A 27,500-nucleotide genomic window follows, 5' to 3' on the forward strand; every position below is an offset into this window, starting at 1 on the left:
TCCTTCACCCTGCCAGGAACACGCACATACACGATAAAATAAAAAAAAAAATTGATGAGTTTTGACTTGATTTGGACCGATGACTTCAAGATGCGCGTCTCACCGTTTGAGGTGAAACTTGAGGTAGCGCAGGATGCCGCGGCTGGGCAGGAAGGTGCAGCTCATGCAGGTCAGAAGATGCCAGTGGGCGCGGTTGGAGGGGCTGTTGGGGTGGGGGACGTGATTGGTTTGTTTGATCAGCTGACAGTAGACCTCGTCTCGCAGCGGCCTCAGGTCTTGGCAAGTCTGCAGGATTCCTTGGATGATGGGCACGGGGTCTGACACCGCCTCCATCTCTTGCAGCGAGTTAAAGATCTTCACTGCTTCGTCTTGCAGGCTGGTGTAGCCCTTCTCCTTTTGCACTGAGAGAGAGATACGTCCACAGATTAACATATAGATTATAAATTAGGATTATTTTTTGTTTTCATAACAACATGCAGTCCTGTTTGTCACTGTTGTTGTTATGGGAATTGTTGTTGCTGCTGTTTTTGTCTCTCGCTCTATTGTCTCGCGAGGGGTGCTGGAGCCTATCCCAGCTGTCAAAGATGGCCAAGGGTGGGGAAAGACAAAATAAGAAGCCAAAAAGTTACCACTTCCACACAAAATAGGAGAACTCATTCATTCATTCATTTTCTACCACTTATCCTCACGAGGGTCGCAGGGGGTGCTGGAGCCTATCCTAGCTGTCTTCGGGCGAGAGGGCGGGGTACACCCTGGACTGGTGGCCAGCCAATCACAGGGCACATAAAGACAAACAACCATTCACACTCACATTCATACCTATGGACAATTTGGAGTCGCTAATTAACCTAGCATGTTTTCGGAATGTAGGAGGAAACCGGAGTACTCGGAGAAAACCCACGCATGCACGGGGAGAACATGCAAACTCCATACAAAGATGGCCAAGGGTGGGGAAAGACAAAATAAGAAGCCAAAAAGTTACCACTTCCACACAAAATAGGAGGAGAAGTCATTCATTCATTCATTTTCTACCACTTATCCTCACGAGGGTCGCGGGGGTGCTGGAGCCTATCCCAGCTGTCTTCGGGGCGAGAGGCGGGGTACACCCTGGACTGGTGGCCAGCCAATCACAGGGCACATATAGACAAACAACCATTCACACTCACATTCATACCATACAATTTGGAGTCGCCAATTAACCTAGCATGTTTAGGGTTGGTATCAAACCCCGGTCTCCTAGCTGTGAGGTCTGCGTGCTAACCACTCGTCCACCGTGCCGCCCAACCCCGAAACATATTCAATAATTTTGTTACATTTTTTACGTTTTTCGCGTCGTGGAAGCGTCAAAAGTGAAACTCCAAATCCACAAACTCACAGTGGATGCTGACGTCTCCGTAAGGAAGAGGAAGAAGAGGGGAGTGCAAAGGATGCTGAGTGTATCTCAGGATGGGGTTCCTCCAGTACGTCTGCTCCACTGCCTCCACATTCAAGCTGCTCTCCTTCAAGACCATAAAACCCACGACTCAGTCAATGCTCATGACTTACTACGACTAAGTCACTGCAGTACACACATATAGTGAGTACCTCACTTTACAACAGATAGTGTCCTTGGCATAGACTGAAAAGAGTTGGTGCAAGCATGATATTAATACTTAAATTTGAGGTAGTGAAAATTAAATTATCAACATGAAGTAATTAAATTGAATGGTAGTTATTTAGTACGGCACCAAAAAAACTAACCTTGATATCCCTTATTAGTTGCTGAGTTGGTGTTTCAATCGGAACTTTGCTGTCAATGGCTCCCTGGATGGCATTGGTCCACCGCATGGCTTCGTTCAACATTTTGGTGTAGAGGCGGTACGAATGTTTACGCCCGTGGATGATGATATTCCAGTAACCTGTAAAGAGCAACAACATTTTCCGAACAGTGTCCGAACAACAACGACTTAGATGATTCATTGACGTCATTTAGACATTGAACTAACCAGTATCCTTGAAGACCTTTTCATCAGGTTGAACCACTGAGCACAGGCTATTGAGTACCAGCGTTCCCAGTTTGGAAGCGTTACGCTCAGATGACTTGTAGTAGTCCAAAGAGTTTGTGGTGAGAACAAACCAACGTTTCTTCAGCTTCAGAGACGTGCTTTTCACCCCAGACTTCATCTCTTTATGGAGCCAGCCTGGAGGGGGAGGAAAACATTATGTTATATTTCTATGTGTTCATTATTGTTTTTTTTTTTTTTTTAATTTTTCTTCTTTATTTCGAACAGAGACCCCACCCTTCCAGACCCATGTCTCACCTACCCTAGTTCTCTTATTTAGTGTAAGTGGGGATAGCAGTGACAGTGGTTAAAGCAGTAATAAACTTGTCAACAAAACTAAATCCAATCACTAACCAAGCCTAACAAAAAGGAAAAAAACATTGTAATTGCTTGACCATTATTATTACACTTCACTATAATTTCCAAATATTTTTAATTTATATTTATATTTAAATAGTTTTATATTTAGACATTGTTTCATTTCTGCCTCCAAATCATTCCACAGCCGTACACCATGAATTGTAGGGCTAAAACTTTTTTAAAATGTTGTTCTATGTTTTAGTTTCGTGAAATTTAGCTCGTCGCATAAATCATAACCACCAGTACGTTCATGAAACAATTTCTGTAATATTTTACACGTAACAGTCCACCTGGTATTATTGTATCTGTAAAAGTGTCATGCAATCTGCTATTATTATTCATTATTTTATATTTATATTTAAATATTTTACATTTAAATATTTTACATTTTATTATTATTATTATTATTATTATTATTATTATTATTATTATTATTATTATTATTATTATTATTATTATTATTATTGTTGTTGTTGTTATTATTATTATTATCATCATCATTATGCTTGTGTCCCTTTTTTCAGGAGCACTTTGTAAACAACATCAAATAACAAAATTGATAAAACCATCAAAAGGTTGCCTCAAGCCACTAATGCCAGTTTGTATGTTGCGTTTAAATGAAATAATTTGGAAAGAACGGGCGGGCCGTATTCAAACACTTGGCGGGCCGGATGTGGCCACCGTGCCGAAGTTTGCTCACCCCTGATCTAAAATGATGGATGAACAGATGGATTCGGAGTCACGGTGTAGCCTTTAGCTTAGTCATTTAGACTAGACTAGACTTACAGTACAATTAGCCATCAGGGCACACAACTATGGTGCGTTCAAGAACCACCAAGCAACGTGTTAATCTCAACGCATGAGCAAAAACACAATATCAGTGAAGCATAAAGACATAAAAATGTCAAAATTGGGAGTTTTCTAACAGTGTATGCTGTACATTTTACTGGAAGTATCACCTTTGTGTAAATCATTACAAAACAGATGTATGGAGGACCAAATATCTGTACTTTTATGGGGCCGTGAATATGTATGGGGATCTTTTATGATGGCTGACCTCTGACCAAGAACTCCTGTCCATCCCCCTTGGAGTCTCCTTTGGATTTCTGCAGCAAGCCGATCCAGTGGTGCATCTCCTCGGGTGTGTCCGTGTTGCAGTGGATCACACGGTTGGCGGTGATGATCACAAAAGAGTTTGGTCTACAAGCGGTGGCACATCACATACATTATCATATAGTATAATACTATACTATAATATCATTTTTATACTGTAAAAGCTTCGACTTATTCATCAGCATTGATTGTGTAATATATGTGTCAATGAAGACAATGTGGTCAAAAAGAGCCCACTTTCTCATGCACTCCAAATCATTATTAAAGTTGAAAAATTAAGTGTGTGTGTGTGTGAGTGACATGAAGAAAAGCTCTGACTTGACTTGCTAGCTTGCTAATGGCTGTCGCTTGTGTCCCTGCAGTGATCCCATAGTCTGTGTAGTACAGTTGAGCAAGGTGGCGTAAACAAAAAATAATAGGGGTGTAAACGTGCATATAGGGGTGTTATTTCATGTTAACCGGGCTCTAATAATGTTCATTCATTCATTCATTCATTTTCTACCTGGAGCCTATCCCAGCTGTCTTCGGGGCGAGAGGCGGGGTACACCCTGGACTGGTGGCCAGCCAATCACAGGGCACATATAGACAAACAACCATTCACACTCACATTCATACCTATGGACAATTTGGAGTCGCTAATTAACCTAGCATGTTTTTGGAATGTGGGAGGAAACCGGAGTACCCGGAGAAAACCCATGCATGCACGGGGAGAACATGCAAACTCCATACAAGGATGGCCAAGGGTGGGGAAAGACAAAATAAGAAGCCAAAAAGTTACCACTTCCACACAAAATAGGAGGAGAACTCATTCATTCATTCATTCATTCATTTTCTACTACTTATCCTCACGAGGGTCGCGGGGGGTGCTGGAGCCTATCCCAGCTGTCTTTGGGCGAGAGGCGGGGTACACCCTGGACTGGTGGCCAGCCAATCACAGGGCACATATAGACAAACAACCATTCACACTCACATTCATACCTATGGACAATTTGGAGTCGCTAATTAACCTACCATGTTTTTGGAATGTGGGAGGAAACCGGAGTACCCGGAGAAAACCCAAGCATGCATGGGGAGAACATGCAAACTCCATACAAAGATGGCCAAGGGTGAGGAAAGACAAAATAAGAAGCCAAAAAGTTACCACTTCCACACATAATAGGAGGAGAACTCATTCATTCATTCATTTTCTACCACTTATCCTCACGAGGGTCGCGGGGGGTGCTGGAGCCTATCCCGGCTGTCTTTGGGCGAGAGGCGGGGTACACCCTGGACTGGTGGCCAGCCAATCACAGGGCACATATAGACAAACAAATATTCACACTCATATTCAAACTTATAGACAATTTGGAGTTGACAAAGGGAGAACATGCAAACTCCACACAGAGATGGCCAATAGTGCGATTGAACTCAAGTCCCCTAGCTGTGCGGTCTGCGCGCTAACCACTTAACCACCGTGCAGCCCCCAATCACAGCATTCTTATCTTATCTCTAAATGGATTTGTGCAAATACACGCCAGCTACTTGATAACCTCCCATGTCCCTTGGCAACAATATGAGGAAAAATAGAGTGTGTTTACTATTATTAATACATACAGGACATTTGCTGTTGCTCTCTCACCTGTCAGGGTTGTCTGACGCACAAACGGAATCAATCAAGCCCACATCTAGCGTACCCTGGACACAGAGAAGTCAATGCAGCTCAAGTCAAACGAGTCACTAGGAGTCAAACGAATCAACACAGTACAAAAAAGCTGCAATTCAAGCAGAGCAGAGAAAAGGGACTTGAACACCACTAACCACTGCATTCTTCGGGTTGGCCTGTTCATGGTGCATCTCCATGAGTTCCTCTGGGCTGGCACTGTGGACACGACTCAGCACACTGAACCAACCGCTGGATGGGGCCACAGCGAGTCGGGGAAAGTAAATCAAAGGGAGGAAAAGGTCAGCCATTATGAAGTTCCATCGGCAACCACCAGAGGGACATCATTTCCATACATGTACACCGCCATGTACATACGTGCAATACTTTGTTTTTTATATTCAGTATAGTTACTCCAGACTCGTGTAATATTAAGGCTCTTGATGCAATATATTAAGTTCTATGTGAAGTATTTCTATAATGCCTCATATTAACTCACTAGCAAGATCTCAGTGTATAGACTTGTCATATATTTCATCTTGTTTCATATTATACGTATGTATACTGTATTTGTATATAACTCTGTAAAACTGTTGATTTTGTTAATACTTGAGTTGTTTATATTGTCTATTTTTCTATATTGTGTATTTTGTACTGCTTAACTGATTCTGTACTCTTGCTGCTGTGCAATGCAATGCATGTCTTATCTTATCTTATCTTACATTAATTCAAGCAGGAAGTAAGGACAACGTCTACCTGGCATCTTCTGGGGATTCTGCGTAAATGTGGTAAGTCCTCTCCCCGGTTACAATATTGAGTGCATTTTCCTTCTCATGATTGTCCACAATCTCCCTGTTAAAAAAAAAACACAGTAAAATAACAACCAGGTTAATACAACGTGATTTCTCAAATAGGAACACTTAAGATAAAAATAGCTTACGTGGCCGTGCAGATGTCAATCGTCCCTTTGAGCTTCTCCTCGCTGTCGTTGTCAAAGTACATCAGCTTGGATTCCCTCAGGACAAACCAGCGCATCTTCCAATTGCGTCGGGACAAAGTGGACATTCCTCCACCTTTCTTGTAAAGCCAGCCGGACTTCAGGGAGTCCTGTTTGGCCCGGAACCACATGAAGGTCTCGTCTTTTAGTACGCACCAGCGGCGACGCCAGGGGATCATGAGTCCACCTGAAAAGAGATTAATATTGGATTATTCTGAATAGAAACAAGATGCAGTGTTCATTTTCCACTTGTGTAATGTACTACTTATATTATTTTAATATATCCTTATATTACAAAGTCCTTAATAAAGACTAATAGTAATAAAGATTATTTGCTGACTTGCTAACAACCCTTGAGACACTTTTTTTCTGTATCATCACCGTCTGTATCATTCCAGGTCACTGGTGTGTGTGAGTGACATGAAGAAAAGCTCTGACTCGACTTGCTAGCTTGCTAATGGATGTCGCTTGTGTCCCTGCAGTGATCCCATAGTCCGTGTACAGTTGAGCAAGGTGGCGTAAACAAAAAATAATAGGGGTGTAAACGTGCATATAGGGGTGTTATTTCATGTTAACAGGGCTCTAATAATGTTCATTCATTCATTCATTCATTCATTTTCTACCGCTTATCCTCACGAGGGTTGCGTGGGGTGCTGGAGCCTATCCCAGCTGTCTTCAGGCGTGAGGCGGGGTAAATACATATAGACAAACAACCATTCACACTCACATTCATACCTATGGACAATTTGAAGTCGCTAATTAACCTAGCATGTTTTTGGAATGTGGGAGGAAACCGGAGTACCTGGAGAAAACCCACGCATGCACGGGGAGAACATGCAAACTCCATACAAAGATGGCCGAGGGTGGGGAAAGACAAAATAAGAAGCCAAAAAGTTACCACTTCCACACAAAATAGGAGGAGAACTCATTCATTCATTCATTTTCTACCACTTATCCTCATGAGGGTCGCGGCGGTGCTGGAGCCTATCCCAGCTGTCTTCGGGCGAGAGGCAGGGTACATCCTGGACTGGTGGATAGCCAATCACAGGCCACATATAGACAAACAACCATTCACACTCACATTCATACCTATGGACAATTTGGAGTCGCTAATTAACCTAGCATGTTTTTGGAATGTGGGAGGAAACCGGAGTACACGGAGAAAACCCATGCATGCACGGGGAGAACATGCAAACTCCATACAAAGATGGCCAAGGGTGGGGAAAGACAAAATAAGAAGCCAAAAAGTTACCACTTCCACACAAAATAGGAGGAGAAGTCATTCATTCATTCACTAATGTTCTACCACTTATCCTCAAGAGGGTTGCGGGGGTGCTGGAGCCTATCCCAGCTGTCTTCGGGCGAGAGGCGGGGTACACCCTGGACTGGTGGCCAGCCAATCACAGGGCACATATAGACAAACAACCATTCACACTCACATTCATACCTATGGACAATTTGGAGTCGCTAATTAACCTAGCATGTTTTTGGAATGTGGGAGGAAACCGGAGTACCCGGAGAAAACCCACGCATGCACGGGGAGAACATGCAAACTCCACACAGAGATGGCCAAGGGTGGAATTGAACCCTGGTCTCCCAGCTGTGAGGTCTGCAAGCTAACCACTCAAGCACTGTGCAGCCCTTTAATAATGTTAAAGATTGTATATTGTCATAATCAGGTTTTCTATGCTGTAACTACGGAATGTTCCATTTATTAATATTGTGGGAAAAGAGTTTTTTGTGAACTACTAACTCTTCATGTAGAGATAGCCATGGAAGTAAGGAGGCCCGCTGCCATTCAGTAGATTCATCCTCCCGTTGGAAACCTCCTCATCCGTGTCCACGTAGCCGTCGTTGTCCTCGTCACTGTCGATGAACTGAAACAAAGACACAACCGCTTGAGGGTGACGCGTGCCTTTTTGACACAAGAAACTGTGAATGGAATTGAACACCTGCAAGTTCCGTGCTAAAAATAACTTGTTCTTCCCACTCTGGCACAAAAGACACTAGCAAACATACACTCCTCCTTCATTTGGGTCTCTTCATTTCAAGTTAAGGTGTGGACATTCAAATTGTTATGTTGCTTTGACATAGTATCGGGAATGGGCATTTCATTGATGATCAATTAATCCATTAATAACGAAGTACAATTTGACACTTAAATACGATCGTATGCTTTACTCTTCTCCGTTTTGTTGCGCTTTGCTGGTTTCAGTCTGCAAAGTACAGATAAATAGATATTATAAATGCTATATAACCTGCTAGCTACCATGTATTCCAAAGCATTTTGAATATAGTCCATAGGGAGAGATTTCATTCATTCATTTTCTACCGCTTTTCCTCACGAAGGTCGCGGGGGGCGCTGGAGCCTATCCCAGCTGTCTTTGGGCGAGAGGCGGGGTACACCCTGGACTGGTTGCCAGCCAATCACAGGGCACATATAGACAAACAACCATTCACACTCACATGCAAACTCCACACAGAGATGGCCGAGGGTGGAATTGAACCCTGGTCTCCTAGCTGTGAGGTCTGCGCGCTAACCACTCGACCGCCGTGCCGCCCAGGGAGAGATTTACGACAAAAAAATGTAAAAAAAAAAAACAACAAAAAAAACCCTTAAACCATATTAGGAAAGCAGGAAGTGAACAAATGTAACAGTTACTGATTGTACAAGTACCAGATGGACCTCGTACTTTGGCACGTGACAAAAAATAAAAAATTAAATAAAATAAAAATAATAAAAATTAATAAAAATGAATTATTTTTTATTATATTAGGAAAGCAGGAAGTGAACAAATGTAACAGTTACTGATTGTAAAAGTACCAGATGGAGGGGTAGGATTTAATAAGCTTTGCTTCTTCCTACTTCTTTCGGACATGTGGAACTGGGAACTGATTATGGGATGCATTCAATTGTAATCCGATGCATGTTCAAATGAAATTAAACCATTACCATTACCATTACCAATACCAATACCAATACCATTACCAATACCATTACCATTACCATTACCAATACCATTACCAATACCATTACCAATACCATTACCATTACCATTACCAATACTAATATATTATCTTGTATAACTTCTGTGTTATTCTTACCGAGTCCGAGCTGCCCCTGAAGGAGTCCAGGCTGTTGTGGGTGCAGGAGGATTTCCGCAGCATCTCCTCATCAGTGATGTGACCATCATTAATGCTCGCACCTGAGCTCCCGTGAGCTTCCTCAAACTCCTCTTGATCGTAGTCCGACTCCGCATCAGGCGGGTTGGAACAACACGGATCCTGACTTACGGGCTCAAAGTCTGAGCCGCATCGCCGTTTGTCTCCATTGGTGATGACAGGAGGAGCCGGGTCAGGGAGTCGGGAGTCGGGGAGATGATTCAGTCGGTTTGGGGGAGATGAAGACGCAGAGGAGGCCAAAGGAGAGCGGACAAGGAGACCTTCTGCAAAGGCAGCCGGAGGAGGGGGCACACTTTGGAATACTTCCTTATCCAAGGGGACTGCGGCTGGTGGGGGTAAGTCAGGTAAAGGAACGCACTCATCCTCAGCATGGAAACCCTCGTCTACCTCCTCCTCGGCAAGAGGAGCGGTCGATTCAGTCGGGTCGTGGAGATTCTCCTCACTTGACAGCGACGGCTCTAAACCGCCAAAGTCCAAAAGTTCCAGGAACTCTGTCGCCACACGGGAGGCCTCCTTCTCCAGCCGGTAAATCTCAGCTTCCCTCATCTGCCGTAACTCCTCCCGGGAGATCTCCCCGAGGAGAGACACGCCGTCTTCCTGCTGCTTCTGCAGACGTTCGATTTCTCTTTCCAACCGCAGGATCTCCTCCATCTGACGGCTCTCTTCGTCGGTGGTGTAGTTATAGGATGCAGTCTGAACCAGTTCCTTCTGTTGACGAGCCAATCAGAGACCACATTAAGAGACATGCATCTGGCTGTGGTAATATTATATTCATGAAAGTCTATTCTAATGTCACAAATACTTAATATATATATATATATATATATATATTTATATAATCCAAACTTTGGTTTTTGTACTCTCCAGCTTTTATAGGATACGCACCAGCAAATACAAATAGACAGTGTAGACATTGAAAGAGTAAAGGAAAATTAATTTCTGGGGATCACAATGAATGAAAATATGAGCTGGAAACCTCATATTACAAATATACAACATAAGGTGGTCAGAAATATTTCAATATTGAACAAAGCAAAATTTGTTTTCAATCAGAAATCACTCCACACTCAGCGTGGAAATATGGGGTAATAACTATAAAAGCAATCTTCACTCGCTAAATGTACTGCAAAAAAGGCTAGTAAGGATAATTCATAATGCCGCCTACAGAGAACATACTAACTCCTTATTTCTAAAATCACAAATACTTCAACTTGCTGATATAGTTCATCTTCAAACAGCTAAAATAATGCATAAGGCTAAAAATAACCAATTAGCTAAAAATGTCATCCAATACTTCTCTACAAGAGAGGAGAAATATGATCTCAGGGAAGAAGTACATTTGAAACACTTCTATGCTAGGACTACGTTATGCTAGCCATAGCATTTCAGTATGTGGAATCAAACTATGGAATGGATTGAGTAAGACCCTCAAACAATGCACAACGATGAGCCAATTGACAGTTATTGTATGGTCATATCACCTCGTACTTCGGTATGTGATTTTAAAAAAAATATATATATATATTAGGAAAGCAGGAAGTGATCAAATGTAACAGTTACTGATTGTAAAAGTACCAGTACTCCGGTTTCCTCCCACATTCCAAAAACATGCTAGGTTAATTAGCGACTCCAAATTGTCCATAGGTATGAATGTGAGTGTGAATGGTTGTTTGTCTATGTGTGCCATGTGATTGGCTGGCCTCTTGCCCGAAGACAGCTGGAATACGCAACCCTCGTGAGGATAAGCGGTAGAAAATGAATGAATGAAGGTGATTTTATGGATCTTTATTGCATATCAAATTTCCTAACTATATTAGGAAAGCAGGAAGTGAACAAATGTAACAGTTACTGATTATAAAAGTACCAGATGGAGGGGTAGGATTTAATAAGCTTTGCTTCTTCCTACTCCTTTTGGACATGTGGAACTGTGAACTGATTATGTGATGCATTCAATTGTAATCTGATGCATGTTCAAATGTAGTAAAACCATAACATAAATAAAAAATCACTCTACAAAGGGGTGGGGAGTCAGTTTGTTGTTAATTAATTACTATGAATTAATCGTACATGTTTCTATTTATTTATGATGAGTTTCCAAAGTCTTTTGACTGCCAGGGAGCCCCAAAAAATAGTTAAATAGTAATGAAATTAGGGTCAGTATCGTCCGATTTCACTCATGTATGATCGAATGATATCATTGTCATTATCATGATGCTCCAATGGAGTGGACTCACCTTCTGACAAGCTCCATTCACCACCAGTGAGTTCCTGAGAACATAATGGAAGACCAGTGGGTATGGGAATCAAACAAGCGTGACTTTTTCATAGCCACTTCCTGGTTCTTTTTGTTTACCTTTTAATGTCGCCATTTGCAGCCTTTTGACACTCAACTGTCTCCTTCACCAGCCTCAGCTCCTCTTCCGCCCTCCTCTTCAGCTCCTCATTTAGCAGTCTTTGTCTCTCCTCCTCTTCCTCACGCTTTCTTCTCTCCTCCTCCTGTCGCCTCCTCTCCTCCTCCATCCTCCTCTCTTCTTCTTCTACACGCCGCCTCTCCTCCTCCTCTTTCCTGCGTTTCTCCTCCCTGAGCTGCCGACAGAGCGATCGGGCCACCTGACCTCTGTGGTGCTTCTGCAGGACGACGGATGCCAAGCGCAGTCGCAGGAAGCTTCGCCTCCAAAAGTGAGCGCGGTAGTTCTTCTGGATGGTGACGATGCTGGCCAGAGCCCTCTTGTACTGCTTCCTGATTGGGAAACATTGCGTGTCACCACAAAACATCAGTTGCGACGTCGCCGCATTGGGTCGTTTCGCGCCCCCGCCGGCAAGCCTGTGTTTAAATAAACAAGAGCTCGTAGCGTACGAACAGCGCGGTGTTGACAGTCTGCTGAGCGTGCGGTTGTGTGGGCTTTTGTGTTTAGCCTTGGAACTGAGCTCCATCACCCGCACACACACACATGCACGCACCCCGAACACACGCATACAGTGTAAACATGTAGCATACATGACCCCATGAGGCCCACACACATTGTTGTGACCATTTGACCCTGAGCTTGGCCCCGTCTCCGCCATAATCACTCCACAGGCGGTGACTCATGTCAGGATGGAGCTCTTGTTACATATAATAACACAAAGACTGCACTTGTGGCTTTAGGGAACTTTTCAGGCCTTTAGTGAACTCCAAAGAGGACACAAGAGTCCACAAGAGTACCAGCTGCTCTATCGAAAAAAAAAATTTCATTAGGTTTGCCTGGGAAATCTAGAGTTTTGTGATTTCCGACCGTCTTTGAATGCAACACGAGTCCCGACTATATGTGTGTGGATGCATGCAGAGAGAAAAGTTGAGCTTGCTCATATTATTTTACGTGGTTTGCGCATTTTGTTTTTGCATTAAAGACATTTTTAATCGACCACCTCATTATCATCCTTATGTTGGGTCTCAAACACGCGGCCCGTGGGCCAAATGTGGCCCGCAGGACACTAGTTTGAGGCCCCCGCCTTGATATGAAAGTTTAAAGTTTGATATGGATGCTGTATGGTATCATGTACCCAGAAAAAAAATATTACATTTGATTAATGTTCATGTTAAAGGTTAAATAACTGTTAATAGTTATCCTCCCTATCCGTGTGGAAGTGGTAAGTTTTTGGCTCTTTAAGTTGAAAGGAAATAACTTGGAGACTACCGTTTAGGTCGCTAGCTCTCTAGTTTGCGAGTTAGCATGTGTCTCAAGACCCTGCAGTTGCGCAATATGTTGTAAATAAAAAAGAGTATAAATGTGACTATAGTCGTGTTTTGTCATGTCTACAGGGCTCTAATAATGCTTTGTTCATTTTAATCTGAAAAAAATAATTTGTCTACCCCAACAACTATATGTGGTTTCTTAAGTTTTTATTATTTGCCGTTTTATTATTATTATTATTATATTTATTTATTACTGTTTGATTTATTTTCTTTATTCTTAATTTGTTTATTTATTTTTCATCTTATTTTGTGCAGAAAAATAAAAATTAAGATATTTGAGAACAGTGGAATGTTTTATCAGAGCTTTTATTGTAGAAAATCGGAACCAAAGCACTGAAAAAGTTTGTATATTTTTCTGTTTTTAATAAATGCGGGTTTTTGGGGGGGAAAACCCAGCCTTGCCCAGACCCTAGCTCCAGTGGCCCCCAGGTAAATTGAGTTTGAGACCCCTGCCGTAAAGTAAGAACCACTTGTGTATGATACAGTATATTCTTATATACTCATAAAATAATCTCCGTCATCTCGGGTCAAATTCCATCCTCCAAGACGACCCACTTCTGACACTCGCCCCACAGAGTGAACACAGCTATACTTCTAAGCTACTACTCCCAGAATTTTCGGCGTAAAAAGAATGGAATCTGAACCTCAACCCAACTGAACAATTGCGCGGTCAGCTTGGTCAGCAGGCTCGAACGACCAGCAAAACCACGTTGACTCACGGTTGAGAAGTTGAAGGTCATCCCACAGCGGCGTGTGACCAGCCCGCCACCTCCTGACTGTTGTTGTTGCGGTGTACGGTTCTTCCACACCCACGGTTTATTTGTTTATTTCTTGTTACTGATCAGACTTTAATTGTCCAATCCCAATTCAAAAGTTATAATAGCGATGGCAAAAGAAGCTGTTTGGCGTGGCGAGCGAAGATTTGGCGTATTTTACATACATAGGTGCAACGCACATGCTCAGTAGTCGATGGGCATTTAAACTGGAAAATAAAGATTCTTCCAGTGATAATCTTGTACTGTAATGAGCCATAATGAGTGAATAAATTGTGTACCATGGTACTTGTTCTATTCTTAATTAAACATAATTAAACACTGTCAATGAAATATGGATTTTTAATTAAATGCAGCTCATTCCGTAACATTATACCTTGGATTGGATCTACAATAGATTACATGCCGTTGGGTGCTGGTCTCTCGTGTTGACAGGAGTGAGATTTATCGACCCGTAAATATGCGCAAATATTGTACATATAATTCAATGTAAAGTCCTTCTCCAAACTTTTGCATCGCAGTAGTAACTGCAGCAGCACATGCACAAACGTGCCCAAAGGCATGCACATAATCCCCCCCCCCTCCCTTATATATACACACACACATTTCTAGTACAAAACAAACACCGACAACTGTCACTCAGTGCACTCACCTTGCCACATAACTGAGGATGTGGGCGCGGATCACCATGCCAGCCTTGTGCCGCACCTCCTCCCTCTCCTTCTCCAGCCTTTGCTCCAGGGCCTCCTTCAGGAACACCTGCGGGATGAGCAGCGCCGCAGCCAAACCCCGACAAGAGGGGTGGGGACAAACAGAAACGGGTTAGTTCCTTTTTTTTTTTTTCCTTAATAAGGCTGAGCCCACAGGGTTTTGAGACAGCCCCTTGTGTTGCTTTGTTGGCAGTGCCCTCTGTAGAGGAAGCTGATGCTGAAGCTAGCAGGCTGGCTGCCCTCCTCCCTCAGTAGAGCAGAGTAGAGCTGGGGGCAAAACTGGCACCGGGACTGGGGAGCTGCTGCATAGGACGCTGCTGCTGCTGCTGCTGCTGCTGCACAGCCTCATTGTGTTCAGTTCCTGAACATTTCCCTGCTGCTGCGACCGACCGACCGACCGACCGACGTGCACAGGCAGCAAGGGAAGGGGAGGGATGGAGGGATGAGGGGGAGGGATGGTGGCGGGTGTCCAGAAAAGTAAGCCACACCCCTACTTGCTCTTGTGAAGCAAAAGAATAAGCGTTAACTGTTTGTGGGCACACTTGGCGAGTTGGTACTGTAACCTGGGAAGGAGAAACACTATGTTGCGTGTGGGGGCCTACTTTTGGGGCCTAATGTTGAGTTTATGCAAAAACAAGTCAATTAATAACAAAACTTTATGGAGGGGGGTGGTCTACTGTATGTCAATGGTCAAAATACAAGCAACACAAAATAAATTGTCACATTTTCTACACGGTGGTTGAGTGGTTAGCGCGCAGATCTCACAGCTAGCGGACCAAGGTTCAAATTCCACCCTCGGCCATTTGTGTATACTTTGTGTGGCTTGAATTCCAAAATAAGAATAAGTACATATTACACTGATAGTTATCATAAATACTCAAATCCAGGCCTCTTTTCAATTAGTTACTAAACAACCAACTGGAGTTTTCTAATTATGACACAGTTAAAAAAAAACACTGGCATTGGCAGCTGTGGCTGTAGGCAACCTACCTCCTGATTTAGTTTTTATGAACTCCACAAGTTTCAATTGGTTAGTAAGTTCGATTCCACCCTCGGCTATCTCTGTGTGGAGTTTGCATGTTCTCCCCGTGCATGCGTGGGTTTTCTCCGGGTACTCCGGTTTCCTCCCACATTCCAAAAACATGCTAGGTTAATTAGCGACTCCAAATTGTCCATAGGTATGAATGTGAGTGTGAATGGTTGTTTGTCTATATGTGCCCTGTGATTGGCTGGCAACCAGTCCAGGGTGTACCCCGCCTCTTGCCCAAAGACAGCTGGGATAGGCAGCTGTGGCTGTAGGCAACCTACCTCGTGATTTAGTTTTTATGAACTCCACAAGTTTCAAGTGGTTAGTAAGTTTGATTCCACCCTCGGCTATCTCTGTGTGGAGTTTGCATGTTCTCCTCGTGCATGTGTGGGTTTTCTCCGGGTACTCCGGTTTCCTCCCACATTCCAAAAACATGCTAGGTTAATTAGCAACTCCAAATTGTCCATAGGTATGAATGTGAGTGTGAATGGTTGTTTGTCTATATGTGCCCTGTGATTGGCTGGCCACCAGTCCAGGGTGTACCCCGCCTCTTTCGACGACCCTCGTGAGGAAAAGCGGTAGAAAATGAATAAAAAATAAAAAATAAAAAATAAAAAATAAAAAATAAAAAATAAAAAATAAAAAATAAAAAATAAAAAATAAAAAATAAAAAATAAAAAATAAAAAATAAAAAATTAATTAAAAATAAAAAATTAATTAAAAATAAAAAATAAAAAATAAAAAATAAAAAATAAAAAATAAAAAATAAAAAATAAAAAATAAAAAATAAAAAATAAAAAATTAAAAATTAAAAATTAAAAATTAAAAATTAAAAATTAAAAATTAAAAATTAAAAATTAAAAATTAAAAATTAAAAATAAAAAATAAAAAATAAAAAATTAAAAATTAAAAATTAAAAATTAAAAATTAAAAATTAAATCCTCCATCTGGTCCTTTTACAATAAGTAACATTTGTTCACTTCCTGCTTTCCTAATATAGTTTTAAGTTTTATTTTTTTGTTTTTCTTTTTTCAGGTACTGAAGTACAAGGTTATATGACTATATAATGACATAATGGGTACCATAGTAAGTGTCAATATAGTGATATGTATAGCACATCATGACTGGTTCAAGACTCTTCATCCAATGGCGGCGCAATTTTTTTCACACAGGGCCATGTTGGTTTGTATTTTTTTCCTCCTTTCATAATAAACTGAATTCATAATAATATAATAATACAATTATAATAAAATATATTCTACCTATGTACAGTGATGCTGATGTAAATGGTTAGGCCTTGGCGTTCATCTATAAAAGTCAAGTAAGAATCTGAGGGCGGTTTGAAGTTGTCGCTTGTGTTTTGTATCCCAGATGTAAGGATCCCACAGCTGCCCTTTCTATGTGTGTGTGTGCGTGTGTGTGTGTGTATGAGGAGGTAAAGGAAGCTCCCACTCCGTCCACATCCTTCCCTCGTCTGTGCACAAACGGCTCACCAACACACAAAAACACGCCGCACACACCTAATCCATACAAAGTCAAGCCCCTAATTCAGCGTGCACACTTCCTCCGCAACACAATCAGCAAGCGTATAATTACACATAGATTGTTCCTCCAAAGGAAATGGAGCTCACTCTGTCTCTCCTGGTCCTCGAGCGTTTCCCCCCACCCTCAAAACATGACCATGTGTTTCCCAAAACTACAGTGGAGTAGTCATCAGTCAAAGGTCAAACTCGGGAGGTGTTAATTTTTTCTTTTTTTTTTTTACCTTGAAAATGATATTTCAGTGAGATATGTTAACTCCAAATATGTGTACCATGTGCTTAACATATAAAGGCATGTGTACGTGAGTGGTTATATACATTCATTAAGAAGCTGGATGTGGTTGGCATCAAACACACCATATGTTGTACTGCTGTGTGTCATCCAGATGGTCCTGGCAGACAAATATCCTAAAAAATATGAAAGCATTATAGATACAGTATGTTTTGTTCTCTGGAATCAAAGCTGCTATTAACCTTCCTCTTGTGTTAGCTGTTGAGTTGAGTGTGCATGGTGTGTTGCACAGAGACCCGGAAATAGTTAAAACAAGGCGTATGAACATTAATGATGAATAATGTGTTGTACACAACACGAATTTCTGGTATTATCTCTTATGTTAACGGGTCGGTTTTGACCCATGTGATCAATGTTCATGTTAAAGGTTAAATAACTGTTAATAGTTATCCTCCCTATCCGTGTGGAAGTGGTACGTTTTTGGCTATTTAAGTTTAAAGGAAATAACTTGAAGGCTACCGTTTAGGTCGCTATAGCTCTCTAGTTTGCGAGTTAGCATGTGTCTCAAGACCCTGCAGTTGCGCAATATGTTGTAAATAAAAAGAGTATAAATGTGACTATAGTCGTGTTTTGTCATGTCTACAGGGCTCTAATAATGCTTTGTTCATTTTAATCTGAAATAAATAATTTGTCTACCCACCAACTATATGTGGTTTCTTAAGTTTTTATTATTTGCCGTTTTATTATTATTATTATATTTATTTATTTATTACTGATTGATTGATTTTCTTTATTCTTGATTTGTTGATTTATTTTTCATCTTATTTTGTGTAGAAAAATAAAAATGAAGATATTTGAGAACAGTGGAATGTTTTATCAGAGCTTTTATTGTAGAAAATCGGAACCAAAGCACTCAAAAAGTTTGTATATTTTTCTGTTTTTAATAAATGCGTTTTTTTTTTGTTTTTTTTTTTGGAAAACCTGATGCGGCCCAGCCTTGCCAAGACCCTAGCTCCAGTGGCCCCCGTGTAAATTGAGTTTGAGACCCCTGCTTTATAATCATATTATTATAACTGGGTCGAAACCAACCCTAACAATACAGTAGTCATAATTTCAACCAGACCATTTTAAAATGTAGTAAACATTATTTTTTTGGTTTTATTTTGTTGAAATAGAGTTTCAAAAAGCCTTGATGCAAAAAACAAATGTTATGTGATTCTTTTTATGCATTAAAATGTAAAACGGGTCGGTGCCGACCCTAACACAAGAGGAGGGTTCTAAGGTTAATCATTCTTTGAAAAAAGCCGTGAAGAAGAGAACCCTTTCCGTGTAGAAGTTAATGATTGAAACCAGGAGAGACTAGTGCACAAAAAAGGTGTTCCCTGAAAGCCTCATTGCTTCCAAAACCCGGCCAGTTTAATAATTATTTGTTGGACGCACCTTCTTGCAACAACCAAGCCACCCGTTTCAGGATTACTTACAGTAATCGGCGCTAACTCTGGGTTGAACCGTGTACTTCCAGTAAACTGGAAGTGTCCGCCATGAATACATTCAGTGGTTGTCAACAAGGGAGCAGCACATCTGACCACATCTTCACAGTAAATTCTTTAGGACCTGAGTCAGACCGAGGGGCGTCCAAACTGTGACACGCATTAGCAGCCTGGGAAACTTTACCAAAAAAAAAAAGAAAAAAAAGTGTGAAACATAATCTGACATTTCTCCAGATATTCATCCTCGCCACAGAAATACTACATTTGACACCAGAAACACTCGGCTTGGCCACAGAAAGGAAAACACTACATCTTGCCAAATAAACACAATACTTTACCACAGAAACACTATATTTGTCCACAAAAAGTACTACAATAGGCAACATATACAGTACACTATATTTTACCATAGAAGCGCTATACTTTTGCCAATGAAACTCTATATTAAGTTACAGGAACATATATCTGTTTACAGAAACACTAAAATTATAAAAATAAAAATAAAAATAAAAATAAAAATAAAAATAAAAATAAAAATAAAAATAAAAATAAAAATAAAAATAAAAATAAAAATAAAAATAAAAATAAAAATAAAAATAAAAATAAAAATAAAAATAAAAATAAAAATAAAAATAAAAATAAAAATAAAAATAAAAATAAAAATAAAAATAAAAATAAAAATAAAAATAAAAATAAAAATAAAAATAAAAATAAAAATAAAAATCACCTCGTACTTCGGTACGTGATAAATAAATTATTGTTTTGAGAATTAATTCAAAATTGGGGTCATTAGGGACCTCAAACAATGCACAATAAAATGAAAAAAAAAACTCAAACTATATTAGGAAAGCAGGAAGTGAACAAATCAAAAATAAAATGAAAAAAACAACTTCAACTATATTAGGAAAGCAGGAAGTGAGCAAATATAACAGTTACTGATTGTAAAAGTACCAGATGGAGGGGTAGGATTTAATAAGCTTTGCTTCTTCCTACTCCTTTTGGACATGTGGAACTGTGAACTGATTATGTGATGCATTCAATTGTAATCTGATGCATGTTCAAATGAAATTAAACCATTACCATTATATGATTTGGTTTTCTTCCAAAATTTTTGCCAAAGTCTTGCCTCTCTTTTCAAATACTGTCTTGGTTATCATACACATGTAACATATATACATGTAACAGCTCATATGTTTGCCCGGTACTGCATCGTTCCGTGAAATATAATTCCCAAACAAAGTGATAATGCTAATTGCAAAAAAAATCATCATGTTGCCGAAGTTTCATAAAGAAGGTGAGACACACTGTTGAATAATAAGTTCCATGCATTTCTCATTTATTCCTATTTTGAATTTGGAATTTCTGATGGGAATGGGAAGATCATGGAACCAATTTCTGCCATTTAGGAGGAAAATTTGAGGTGCCTTAGATTTGACATTGTTGTATCAATTCCAATTAATTACATCTCGCTGTTGACACCAAAGCCAGAAAGCAAGGGTCTTCACTAAGTTCTAGATTCCCTCAGGTGTACACCGATTGTAATGGGGGGGTAGTACCTAACGAGTATGGAACGGAGAGGGGTTGTGCCGCGCTCCACGAATGACAAAAAGATTCTTGTATCCCGTATGTCTACGTGAACGTGTGCTTTACCTTCGTCTTTCCTAGCTGCCACTCTCTCTTTGTGCCGTCAAGACATGCGAGAAGATCGAAGCAACTCTGCTTCTCATCTTTCGTCTGGATTTTGTTCTTCAGGATGATCTTGTATCTGCGTGTACACGACAGAGGGAATGAATACTTTTACTACATTTCTTAAATTCAGACTCATGAGATTAGATGCTGACCTGTTGGAGAAATCCTTAAAGGTGCGGCGAACTGGGAATCCAGCTTTGCGGATCTTAACAGTTTCCAACATTCCGGAGTACCTCAGCTGATTCAAGACCACGTCCGGATCAAACTGGTTGGCTTTCTATAAAAAGCAACAAAAAAATGCATGTATCCTGAAAGAATAATTATAAATCGATGGAAACATCGACGACATTACGCAAGACCGTACAAACCAGGAAGATGAGTTTTTCTGGAATAATCAGCGCCTATCGGAATGGCACATGCGGTATCAAACGAGTGGACCAATGATGGCAGCTGCCTTATATCTCCACACTAAAGCCATCGTCCCGCAGCTGAATAAGCCCCCCAAAGAGAAGCAGGGCATTCCGCAAAGGTGTCAATCTAATTATGTGCAAATGTTAGCATGCAGGGAACCATGCTAGGCCCTTCCCTTGGTTGCACGTGTTCACGCTCATAATCAAGCACGCTCACACAGGCCGGTGCCTCCTCTGAGCTCTGAACTCTGCTCTTCAGCGAGGGGGGGTGTGGGTGAGGGGGGGGGGATTTAGGCCGCTGAAAGAGGTACTGGCATGAAAACAAGCTGAGAGTCCCTGCGACGGAGGATGAATATAAATCATGCGTGTGTGTGTTAGGATGAATGTAATCATATCAGAAGATCGTAATCCTGCAAAATCTGTGGGATGAACACAGGCATGTCTTGTTCCATGTCGACGCCAGGTGAGCACCAGCCAATGAGAGCAAAGATGGTGGATTTCCACGCTACCGGGTGAATGCAGTGGCACAAGTTCACCTCCGAATGTGCATGAGTAACGTCTGGTTAAGTTAAGTAACAAAAGGAATCATAGAAAAACATCTGAATTATGTCTATCACCTTCAATGTGTCTATTACAGTGTCCGAGTGGTGCAGGCCACACAGCTAGGAGACCCGGGTTTGATTCTCTATGTGGATTTTGCATGTTTTCTCCAGGTACTCCAAAATTTTGTAAAAAAAGGTATTCCAAAAACATGCTAGGTTAATTAGCGACTCCAAATTGTCCATATGTATGAATGTGAGTGTGAATGGTTGTTTGTCTATATGTGCCCTGTGATTGGCTGGCCACCAGTCCAGGGTGTACCCCGCCTCTCGCCCAAAGACAGCTGGGATAGGCTCCAGCACCCCCGCGACCCTCGTGAGGAAAAAGCGGTAGAAAATGAATGAATGAATGTCTATCACCTTCAATGTGTCTATTACAGTGTCCGAGTGGTGCAGGCCACACACCTAGGAGACCCGGGTTTGATTCTCTATGTGGATTTTGCATGTTTTCTCCAGGTACTCCCACATTCCAAAAACATGCTAGGTAAATTGGCGTTAATTGTCCATAGATATGAATGTGAGTGTGAATGGTTGTTTGTCTATATGTGCCCTGTGATTGGCTGACCACCAGTCCAGGGTGTACCCCGCCTCTCGCACGAAGACAGCTGGGATAGGCTCCAGCATGCCCACGACACTTGTGAGGATAAGCTTCGATATGCCTGTTATAAAAGTTCAGGTTCTGCCAATCGCCTCGTTTTTAAATTATATTTATATAATTATATATACAGGCGGCACGGCGGTCGAGTGGTTAGAATGCAGACCTCACAGCTAGGAGACGAGGGTTCAATTCCACCCTCGGCCATCTCTGTGTAGAGTTTGCATGTTCTCCCCGTGCATACGTGGGTTTTCTCCGGGTACTCCGGTTTCCTCCCACATTCCTAAAACATGCTAGGTTAATTAGCGACTCCAAATTGTCCATAGGTATGAATGTGAGTGTGAATGGTTGTTTGTCTATATGTGCCCTGTGATTGGCTGGCCACCAGTCCAGGGTGTACCCCGCTTCTCGCACAAAGACAGGTGGGATAGGCTCCAGCACCCCCTGCGACCCTCGTGAGGAAAAAGCAGTAGAAAATGAATGAATGAGTTATTCTCCTATTTTGTGTGGAAGTGGTAACTTTTTGGCTTCTTATTTTGTCTTTCCCCTCCCTTGGCCATCTCTGTGTGGAGTTTGCATGTTCTCCCCATGCATGCGTGGGTTTTCTCCGGGTACTCCGGTTTCCTCCCACATTCCAAAAACATGCTAGGTTAATTAGCGACTCCAAATTGTCCATAGGTATGAATGTGAGTGTGAATGGTTGTTTGACTATATGTGCCCTGTGATTGGCTGACCACCGGTCCAGGGTGTACCCCGCTTCTCGCACGAAGACAGCTGGGATAGGCTCCAGCACCCCCGCGACCCTCGTGAGCAAAAAACGGTAGAAAATGAATGAATGAATGAATGAGTTCTTCTCCTATGTTGTGTGGAAGTGGTAACTTTTTGGCTTCTTATTTTGTCTTTCCCCTCCCTTGGCCATCTCTGTGTGGAGTTTGCATGTTCTCCCCATGCATGCGTGGGTTTTCTCCGGGTACTCCGGTTTCCTCCCACATTCCAAAAACATGCTAGGTTAATTAGCGACTCCAAATTGTCCATAGGTATGAATGTGAGTGTGAATGGTTGTTTGACTATATGTGCCCTGTGATTGGCTGACCACCGGTCCAGGGTGTACCCCGCTTCTCGCACGAAGACAGCTGGGATAGGCTCCAGCACCCCCGCGACCCTCATGAGGAAAAAGCGGTAGAAAATGAATGAATGAATGAATGAATGAACCACGACTGTTGACTGCATAAAAGACCTCCAAGATGGATGAATTTATTGTCTTTACAGGAAGTCACACCATCAGCATAGCCGAGATAGCGAAATCTGGCAAAGAAAGAAAGATTTTTTTCTTTTCAAAGTATTTTTCTTGGCAGAATTTGTCAATTTTCATAGCTATTATCCGAAGGAGTGTAAAAAAGGTAAGATAATCCTGTGGTTTTGTCAAAGGCCACTTTTATGTGAGAAATTGGGAAGTTCTGCACTGGCAGCTCCACTTCGCTCCCACGCACAAGAAAGACATTTCCTTGAGCCAATAATCAGACAACTAGATAACCGTCCTGGTTTGAACATTTTTATAGCCATGTGGTCAAGAGGAAAAGGAGGGGAAAATGGAGCATGAATAAATAAACCGCCTGCTGGCTCGGCTGCGGACGCTGTGGTTTTATTTTGGCATTCCACTGATGCAGCCAGATCAGCGAAGCCGCTCCAGCTGGAGTGACCTCTGACCCTCCCCTGTAAAAGGGCTAGAGTGGTTGGAATGTGCTGGTACGCAGCCCAGGAGTACAAAGGGAGTCTTTGCATCGAGCCAAGGGGGGAATGGTGCGTGTTTATTAGTGTTGAAAATGTGCACTAAAAGCAAATAACCCTTTTTAAAATGCACTAGTATGATTTAGTGCTAAGGTGTAATGTTACACTGTAAAATGAGTATGCAGCAATGGGAACAATGAATAGCCGTTTGACTCTTTCTTTTCCAACAGTTTCTAATTCTATTGTGCATTTTTTTTGCGCAATAGAATTAGTGTGACTTACCTTTGCCATATTTGGTTTAATGCAGCGGACAAAGAAAGGATTGGAGGCACTTAGTGTGGCCATCAGGGAATGGAGAGATTCCTGAAAGACAAAGAACATTAACTCAATTCATTTATGTATACACCAGGCTGCACGGTGGACGAGTGGTTACAACGCAGGCTTCACAGCTTGGAGACCCGAGTTCAATTCCACCCTCGGGCAACTCTGTGTGGAGTTTGCATGTTCTCCCCCGTGCAGGTGTGGGTTTTCTCCGGGTAAAAAACATGCTAGGTTAATTGTTTTCATTAGGGCTGTCAAATTCTTAAAAAAATAGATTAATCACAGTTTTAAAAAGAATTAATCATGCTAGGTTAATTGGCGACTCCAAATGTGAGTGTGAATGGTTGTTTGTCTATATGTGCCCTGTGATTGGCTGGCCACCAGTCCAGGGTGTACCCCGCCTCTCGCCCGAAGACAGCTGGGATAGGCTCCAGCACCCCCCGCGACCCTCGTGAGGAAAAAGCGGTAGAAAATGAATGAACTATATTAGGAAAGCAGGAAGTGAACAAATGTAACAGTTACTGATTGTAAAAGTACCAGATGGAGGGGTAGGATTTAATAAGCTTTGCTTCTTCCTACTCCTTTTGGACATGTGGAACTGTGAACTGATTATGGGATGCATTCAATTGTAATCTGATGCATGTTCAAATGAAATTAAACCATTATCATTACCATTAATAGCACCTATTAGCTTGCACTATATGGGAATAGGAACCGGAAGTCATATTCTTCCACTTGTCCGGGACGGGGTCACGGATGCAGCATTCTAGGGAAGTCCAGACTTCCCGATCCCAGCTGGGATAAATGAATGAATGAATGAATGAATGAATGAAGGTGATTTTATGGATCCTTATTGCATATCACATTTCCCAACTGTATTAGGAAAGCAGGAAGTGAACAAATGTAACAGTTACTGATTGTAAAAGTACCAGATGAAGGGGTAGGATTTAATAAGCTTTGCTTCTTCCTACTCCTTTTGGACATGTGGAACTGTGAACTGATTATGTGATGCATTCAATTGTAATCTGAAGCATGTTCAAATGTAATAAAACCATAGGTATGAATGTGAGTGTGAATGGTTGTTTGTCTATATGTGCCCTGTGATTGGCTGGCCACCAGTCCAGGGTGTACCCCGCCTCTCCCCTGAAGACAGCTGGGATAGGCTGCGTGACCCTTGTGACGATAAGCGTTCATAATCACGAAATGCGGGACCAGATGAGGACCAGAAACCAAGAACCTACTGTAGACATTGTCAAGTCATTCTGCAAATACAGGAAGTAGGAAGTACAACATATGTGATATGTGGGATTTGATTGAGGTCAGGATTCAGGTTCTTCCATACTTTTGTCTATATAGTAGTATATGCATACTTGGGGGGGCCTTGAACTGTCAGCCTCGTTCTCCTCCCCTCCCCTCCTCAGACAGGCTGTCTCCAGCAAGGCCTGGCCTGGCTGAGTGTGATTGGCCCCTGCTCGGCCCCGCTCTACCCAGCCATCAACACTAATACTCTGGCTTTAAAAACTGTGGCCTGGGAAGCCTGCCAAATCCTGCTCCCCTTCTCTCCGCACTGCAGTGAGGACAAACTAATTCAAACAAAGCCCTCCGTTGCAACCCCCCCTTTTTGACTCAGAACCACATCGAGAGCCCCAACCCCCCCGCACACACAATTCTTTTCCCAGATCAGATACACAGACAGCCTTCTGCAAGATCTATCTTCTATGTTCTCCTTGGTGGGTGTAATGACGTTCATATGCTAGTAGGACACTGAGTAGGACAATGAGGTGCTCTGTCTCATCCTGTGACAGTGGAGTCTCTACTGTGGAATAGAGGAGTCCTTCGCACCCACCCTGAATTGAGAGCTGACGGTGGGTTTGCGTCGGGCCGTGCCCATCTTTAACGTCTCTTCTCCGTTTCTGCTGCCCACGCGCTCAAAGAGGTCGTAGATGAAGTCGAGCCTGAGGCCACAGTGTTAATATTTAATAGTGAGTTAACTCGTACAATTCAATTAATTCAGTAGGACTCGATAAAAAGTGGGAGCTTTAGAATCCGCCTACCTGCTGTCTTTTAGAATGAACAATATGTCGTCCCTGAAGGTGTCCCTGTTCTTCTCCAGGATGCCACGAGCGTCGTAAAGCACCTAAAACAAGAAATATAACAAAATAGCACAAGCTACATTTATCCCTTGCAATATTGGCGTTCAATTTGATGCCTCATTTTTGATCTATTATTAATCAAAACATATTGGAATACAAGTACATATGTAGTATTCTGGTCACTGGGCGGCAGTAATGATATAATATTACCTTATATTACATTACCTTAACACTGCATGAACACGGCGTGTCCGACATGTGAAAAAAAAACAGTGCAAACAAGGTCTCCTCACATCCCATGTGGAAGTGGTAAGTTTTTGGCTTCTTAAGTTTAGAAGAAATAAACTTGAGGCTAAATGCTTAGCTTGCTAGCTTGCTAGCTTGCTAGTTAGCAACAGCAACTATCTTTTTTTCTTTACTGGTGGATCTCAGGGGAAGCCATGAGACCCATACTGACGTGACACATCATTTATAATTCACACACTCAAACACTCCTCTGTTGGGTGTGATAATTTCAGGGTTGACACGTGACATGGCAAATGTGACAAAATTTGACACCATCTTGATTTTTTTTTTATGGTTGCAAATTTAAAGTCATTTCATTTCTTTAAAAGGAGGTCAGCAATTTCCTTGGAACTAACTCACCCAAGGAGCATGCAGAGTGGAACACTACAGAGGGACACTGAGAGGAAGGAGGGGGGGTTTGGGGGTATCCTCTTTGGATGAAGTCATTACCATAAGCATCCATGCCAAACTTGTGACTGTGCTGCCTTGCTCACAGTGAGGGCCTTGTCTAAGGAAGCCCATTATCCCATCCTATTCAGCAGTCTGTGTGTTAGTATGCATGTCTGTGTGTGTGTGTGTGTGTGTGTGTGTGTGTCCTCGCTTGTATCAGGCTAATATTTGCTCTTATCTATGTAATCATAAAGATGGACCTGAGGATGATAGTTGACAAAGAATATTCACCCAATGGCTGCTTATACTAGATACTAGTTACAAATACTAGTATATGTGTATTTATATAATTACCTCTCCAGCATAGTGCTTAATGCCAAACTGGTGGTCGGTCACTCTGGGCTTCACGTAGTACGGGTTCGTCTGAAAAAAGTGGACAATCATAAGGTACAATATGTAGCTGTAGACATATTTAGGCAAGATTCATTCACAGGGCCAATCACAGGGCACATATAGACAAACAACCATTCACACTCACATTCATACC

At 41.9% G+C, this 27,500-nt stretch overlaps 1 protein-coding gene across 1 annotated transcript in view; it reads right to left on the reverse strand.

The window, feature by feature from the left end:
- Nucleotides 1–27,500, reverse strand: part of myo10l3 (myosin X, like 3) — a 74,683-nt gene that overhangs the window by 6,742 nt on the left and 40,441 nt on the right. Inside the window, exons 16-36 of the mRNA XM_058081747.1 lie at nt 27,308–27,376; nt 26,240–26,322; nt 26,032–26,140; nt 24,147–24,227; nt 20,685–20,809; nt 20,494–20,608; nt 14,496–14,602; nt 11,688–12,074; nt 11,569–11,602; nt 9,257–10,042; nt 7,905–8,028; nt 6,095–6,338; nt 5,911–6,006; nt 5,313–5,406; nt 5,134–5,189; nt 3,460–3,602; nt 1,986–2,180; nt 1,741–1,898; nt 1,376–1,499; nt 104–401; nt 1–9 (exon numbers count right to left, since the gene is read on the reverse strand). The exon at nt 1–9 is cut by the window's left edge and continues 199 nt beyond it. Of these exons, the coding sequence (XP_057937730.1) occupies nt 1–9; nt 104–401; nt 1,376–1,499; nt 1,741–1,898; nt 1,986–2,180; nt 3,460–3,602; nt 5,134–5,189; nt 5,313–5,406; nt 5,911–6,006; nt 6,095–6,338; nt 7,905–8,028; nt 9,257–10,042; nt 11,569–11,602; nt 11,688–12,074; nt 14,496–14,602; nt 20,494–20,608; nt 20,685–20,809; nt 24,147–24,227; nt 26,032–26,140; nt 26,240–26,322; nt 27,308–27,376 (3,437 nt within the window). The remainder of the gene's footprint in view (nt 10–103; nt 402–1,375; nt 1,500–1,740; nt 1,899–1,985; nt 2,181–3,459; nt 3,603–5,133; nt 5,190–5,312; nt 5,407–5,910; nt 6,007–6,094; nt 6,339–7,904; nt 8,029–9,256; nt 10,043–11,568; nt 11,603–11,687; nt 12,075–14,495; nt 14,603–20,493; nt 20,609–20,684; nt 20,810–24,146; nt 24,228–26,031; nt 26,141–26,239; nt 26,323–27,307; nt 27,377–27,500) is intronic.

The sequence above is a fragment of the Doryrhamphus excisus genome, chromosome 9 (assembly GCF_030265055.1).
Source record: "Doryrhamphus excisus isolate RoL2022-K1 chromosome 9, RoL_Dexc_1.0, whole genome shotgun sequence".
Lineage (NCBI taxonomy): Eukaryota > Metazoa > Chordata > Actinopteri > Syngnathiformes > Syngnathidae > Doryrhamphus > Doryrhamphus excisus.